Source organism: Morone saxatilis, unplaced genomic scaffold, assembly GCF_004916995.1.
Source record: "Morone saxatilis isolate NCDOM2014 unplaced genomic scaffold, NCSU_SB_2.0 Contig9, whole genome shotgun sequence".
Lineage (NCBI taxonomy): Eukaryota > Metazoa > Chordata > Actinopteri > Moronidae > Morone > Morone saxatilis.
The window spans coordinates 1775228-1780482 of NW_023340268.1; the positions used below are offsets into that span (position 1 = coordinate 1775228).

General features: G+C 48.5%; 1 protein-coding gene across 1 annotated transcript in view; it reads right to left on the minus strand.

The window, feature by feature from the left end:
* The window catches only part of rnf139 (ring finger protein 139), a 9097-nt gene extending 4030 nt beyond the window's left edge, over positions 1 to 5067 (minus strand). The window contains exons 1-5 of the mRNA XM_035681226.1: positions 4551 to 5067; positions 1535 to 2190; positions 980 to 1127; positions 777 to 883; positions 71 to 322 (exon numbers count right to left, since the gene is read on the minus strand). Coding sequence (XP_035537119.1) covers positions 71 to 322; positions 777 to 883; positions 980 to 1127; positions 1535 to 2190; positions 4551 to 4713 — 1326 coding nt within the window. The 5' untranslated portion in view covers positions 4714 to 5067. The remainder of the gene's footprint in view (positions 1 to 70; positions 323 to 776; positions 884 to 979; positions 1128 to 1534; positions 2191 to 4550) is intronic.
* Positions 5068 to 5255: the final 188 nt, after the last annotated feature.

Sequence of the window (5255 nt, forward strand, 5' to 3'; positions counted from 1 at the left end):
ACAGACACAGACACACACACACGAGACCTAACAGGAAGTAGTTCTTCAACAGTAAAGTGTCCGTCCTCACCTTGAGGCAGAGCTCCACGCAGAAGGCCGTGACGGCAAAGAGCCAGGTGTTGAGGGCGTAGTGGTGCCAGAGGGCGTAGCTGAGCACCACAGGGAGCGCGAAGAGCGCCAGGGACACCAGCAGGACGGGGAAGTGGCGGCGAACAGAGGAGACATGGGAGGCGCTTAGGGACATCAGGACGGGGTCGGTCATGCCGTGGATGAAATGCAGGATGGCCGTCAGCAGAAGGCACATGTTCCGGCTCAGGCGGACCTTCAGATCAAAGCGAGAGAGACTCAGTGATGTATAAAGATCATTACCTCTGCTAGCAGTTTCTGTCATTGAGAAAGGCTTAAATACTGTTTGTAATAAACATGGATGAAATAAACGGTCAAACACACCAGAGCAACACACACTGGAGGTAATTAAACAAAAATACATAAAATAATAATAAAAATACATCTTGGCACAATATAAACTAAACATGCTGACACCCAAGGGGGTTACTGCATTAAAGCAGGTATCAGAGGCTGTAAGAAGCCACAGCTGATGGTGGTTTGAAGGGCAAAGTGGAGACAGTCACACAGAAAGTCAATGAAAACAGTGGAGGAAAGTAACGAAGGTAAAGGTTCAGAAACACGGAGAACATCCAGCATCAACACGCTGTCTGCTTCCCCAACAGCAGACCAATTATCCCCGACTCATCATGCATCCTGCAGTGACGTACCAGGCGTTCCTCAGGGTCCAGGCTGCTGAGGCCGGTCTGCAGAGCCAGGATGAAGAACAGAACAGGAGCCACGAAGCCTAAACGCTTGTCCTCCTCCTCCGTCGAACCTGAAGGGTCAAAATGAGACAAAAGACCGAACTTCAGGAGGGACTTATAGCCAGTGTGGCAGATGATAAAAGTGAGTACACCACGCTCAGTCGTACCTATGAAGGCCAGGATGCTGAGGCCGAGGTAGTGTGCGACAGAGGAGATAACGGCGCTCATCCCCAGAACGGTGAGCGTGGAGTCGCAGCCAGAGATGATCAGGTTGCTCGTCAGATCCCAGAACACGTCCCAGCTCAGCAGGTAACCCTGAGAGCGGGGCAGTCACAGTTACGCACGTCAACACTACTTCCAACTCCCTTTAACATTCAGACACATTTGTGACAGGAATCCTTTTATAGTTATGTTTTCATCAGACACTGTTTTCGATTTCTTTGGCGTTTCGGTACTGACAGTTCTTGTTGTTTATCAGCCAACGCACCCTGCTATAATATATCTGTGATGTAATGAGAGCAGCCAATGCCCATTTATCGGTCGGTCTGATGGTGCGGACTGAAACTAAACATCCCAACAACTTGTTATTGTCTACAGCAGGAGATAAAACAATAAAGCCCGTTGTAAATTAAATGTAAGACTTTTTAATACCTCCCAAGTCCTTTTTTAAAGGCTTTTCTGGACCTGCAGAGACATTAAAAGCTGAATGGTTCTGATCTTACCTGCGAGTCCGAGCTCCCGTCTGCGGCACCGCCTGTGGCATCGCCGCTCTCCCTCCTCACCGCCCGCACTACGTAGACCAGGATCAGCGCCTGGGCTGTGACCCGGGTCAGCCAGAACACCCGCAGCACGTCAGGGAATCGGATCCTCTTCCACGTGTCCTCTAGCAGCAGCTGAAGCCCGTAGATCCTGTACATGTGTCGTACGAGCAGGTAGACGTACCGGCACGAGTAGTAAAACCATTTGAGCCTCATGGCCAGGCACACGGCCGTGTTGAGAGCCAGCGCCAGGCCCGAGAACACGGCCACCAGCTGCCTGACGTCCGCCGGCAGCTCGATCATCAGCCCCCACAGAGGGATCATGATGTCCAGGACCACGAGCGCGGCGAACACCGACTGGAGGTTGAGCAGGAACACGTAGCCCACGCCGAAAACGAGCTGAACCGCGGCCATCCCCAGCCACAGCGTCGGCCCGTTTCTGGGCAGCAGCCTGAACCCCAGGGCCGCTTTGTAGTAGGCGCTGTAGAAGTCTATGTGGGAGGTGGCGTAGTAGTTGAAGAGCACCGCCGCCATGCCCAGGAGAACAGCAAAAAAGAGGGTGTAGAACTTGAACAAGGCTTTCTGGGAGAGCAGCAGCACCACGCTGGAGATGAGGACACCTGGGACACACGAGAGACAACAGAGGAACAACATGATGCAACCACACAGACAACTGCTGACTGTCGCAGCCTGTAAAACAACACTACAGGGTGTATATGATTTCAAACGTTAATATAGGAGTAAACTAGTATTTGCTGTGTAGAGATATAGTGGAGTACTGGCATCCTGAGCAGAGAATGGAGAAATATTTCCACATTTAACTCGACCAAACCAGCGTTGGCGACAAAACAAAGAGTTTTATATCGTTTCTGTTTGAAGCGTGTTTTTAGGATTATCTGTGAGGTCAAATTATTGGTTTAGTCTGGTGGGCTGTAGTAGTAACGTAGTAGCAGTGGATTTCCTGTATATATATACTTTAAGTGTTGTGGATTTTCAGGTTAAGAACGCGAACATGGTTTCTCTGAAAAACAACGACGCGAGTGCCCAAAACACAAACAAGATTAGGAGGAAAACAATCAGCTTGCGGCGCTACAATCCTGCAAAAAAACCAGGGAAAAACAAGTCAAACATTTAACTAAGACCTAATAACTGGGACGTTTCGGTTGCAGGTCATCGTCGTGGGTGTGTGTGCTACAGATCACAGAAGACAGAGAGCTTTAGCGGCTGCACACAAAGCTGAATGGATAAAACGAACACCTGAGCCACTCATGTGAAAGGAATGCTGTGCACAATAGGGGAGCAGACAGCTCCCAGTGCAGTCCAGCTGTAGGTGTGTTCGTGTTCTTGTTATGGACGGCCGTAAAGTGAGCACAGTTACACAACCAATACAACATGCAGACGGCTGTGGATGAGCTGAACCAGTCAGCCGCTCCTGTTGGTTTCTCCTCTTCATGGTTATTTATAGCTCTTACAGTCGTTGTTTTTGCCTCTGCTGTTTCTGTTATTGTCTTTTTGTTACCATGTAAAGTGCCTATGAGTCCCTTTAAAGCTTTATGTATTAATGTTATTATTATATTACTATGGAAACACCTTGGTATCTTCGTATGTGTTGATCACCTGACTCTTTACATACCCCCCTGGTTCACACTGCGTTGACCTTAGGCCCCCTAACAACCTCGAACTAAGGAGCTTTAGTCGCTGACAGTGTTGACCTTGGACCGGCTTTGTAAAGAGTTCTGACCAAACTGAACTTTGCTGTTAAATTGTCGAATCTACTCGAATATTACAGCTCACATTTGGGTTTTTATCCCTTTTGAGCTTTTAGAAAGTCTTGTTTTTTAGTTTTCTTTCAGGTAAACACTCCTGGGGAGGGCAGGCGGGGGGGGGTTGTGTATGCTGGTACTACACATAAAGAAACATGAGACTGTTGCCTGACCCACTTTAAAAGCCACCTTATTTGGCTCCCGCTGCCTCTCCAAACCCGGAGCCGTCGCCTAACACCAGGAGGACTTTCAGCTGAGCCGTTCAAAGGTCCACAAAAGAGAGTTACGCAACCTGGTGGCTGTTTGTGCTCCGTGTTTTCTGCCAGTGACGAGGAGAATAATAACAGCAGTGCTTAACGTAGACTGGTTAGGAGGAACTGCACGGCCTGAGCGACGCCTGCCGAGTGCAACAGTCATCATGTGACACAGTGAGAGAGACACATGTTCTTATGAGCCTGAAGAAGAGAAACTGAAGCAAAACAAGAATCATGAGTTTGATTTAAATGTCACATTATTACTGCGAAGGCTGAATTAAATCGGGTTCATCATGTGGAATATTTAAAGGTGGGGTTCAACGTCATTTCATTTTACTGTGTAAATGAACGGGAAGTAAAAGCTCACCATAGAGTGTCTTATTTTGAAATCTTAAGTGCAATTTCTTTTTAAATGTAAAGGATTTTGTTTAATTACGTTACAAACTCACAGTAAACAAAAGGTTTACATAAAATAATGCACACATAATACCATAAAGGGACAGTATGCTGATTTTAAAAGCACATTTAAACACTTTAGTTTTGCACATTTGACTTTTGTTTTGCGGGTTTTCTGTCTTCTGCAATAATAAACTGAACACAGTTGAGTTTTGGACTTCTGATCACAGAAAAAGACGCATAAATGAGTCCGTTTGGGTTCTGGTGCTCCTGTGATGGGCCTGCACGTACAGAATTTAAACCACTTTCTAGGCAAAGTTACAGGATAAAAAGATGCAGAATTTGACCTGCAGCTGCCACAACGTCCCCACCTGTGCGACAAAACACCTGTTAGCGCCGACTGAGACTGAATGGGTCGGCACCGACCATCAGAACCGACTGTAAGAGCACTGGGTCGTGCACCGATCCTCCAGCTGAGGGGGAAATCGGCTTCAGTGGCTCTGACAGGTGACCGTCAGCTGGAGCTAACAGCTAACACGGTTTCTGTAAACCGGATCAGACGCTTACCGGTGACTCGGACCAACACCTTCCCCACGGCACCGGCCCATCCCGAACCGGGGTCGTAGTAAGAGTTGAAAATGGCGTCGATAATAAAGATGCAGGGGACTCGCAGAGCCACATCCAGCACCGCCAGGGCCTGCTGGCCTAGCCGGGCTTGAGTGGACGCCATGCGGCTTCAGTGGAGGCTTTCCGGTCCTGGGGAGTCCCGGTTATCCATGTACCATTAAAACAAACCAGTCCTCGCTTCGCCTGCTGTTTAACTGAGAGCTGGGAACCTGCTGCCGTCCGCCATGTCCGTCCGGCTCACCCTCCTGTTGCTCCTCTTTTTATCGGTTTAATGTGAGTTTAACATCCAGATGTTAGTCGCCAGCGGCCGGCCACCCTGCGGGGTCCTGCTCGGGTCTCCTCTGGTCCACTCTCACGCAGACTGTCCGCAGTAATATGTCCGGATGGGCTTCGGGAAGAGAGAGACCCGCAGAAGTTGCTAGGCTGTTGGTTCCGACGTGACGTGACGTGACGTGACTTCCAGCAGCGTCAGTGGGTGTGGCAATGACGTAAGCGCGTTTTCTCAAGAGTCGATAGAAATACTTTATTTGTTAAGCTCTTTAAAACAACCAAAGTTGACCAAAGTGCTGTACAGGAGAATAAATAAAAAGTAATAGATAGAAATACTTTATTTGTCCCCGAATAGCAGCTGATTCAGAGTCAGTT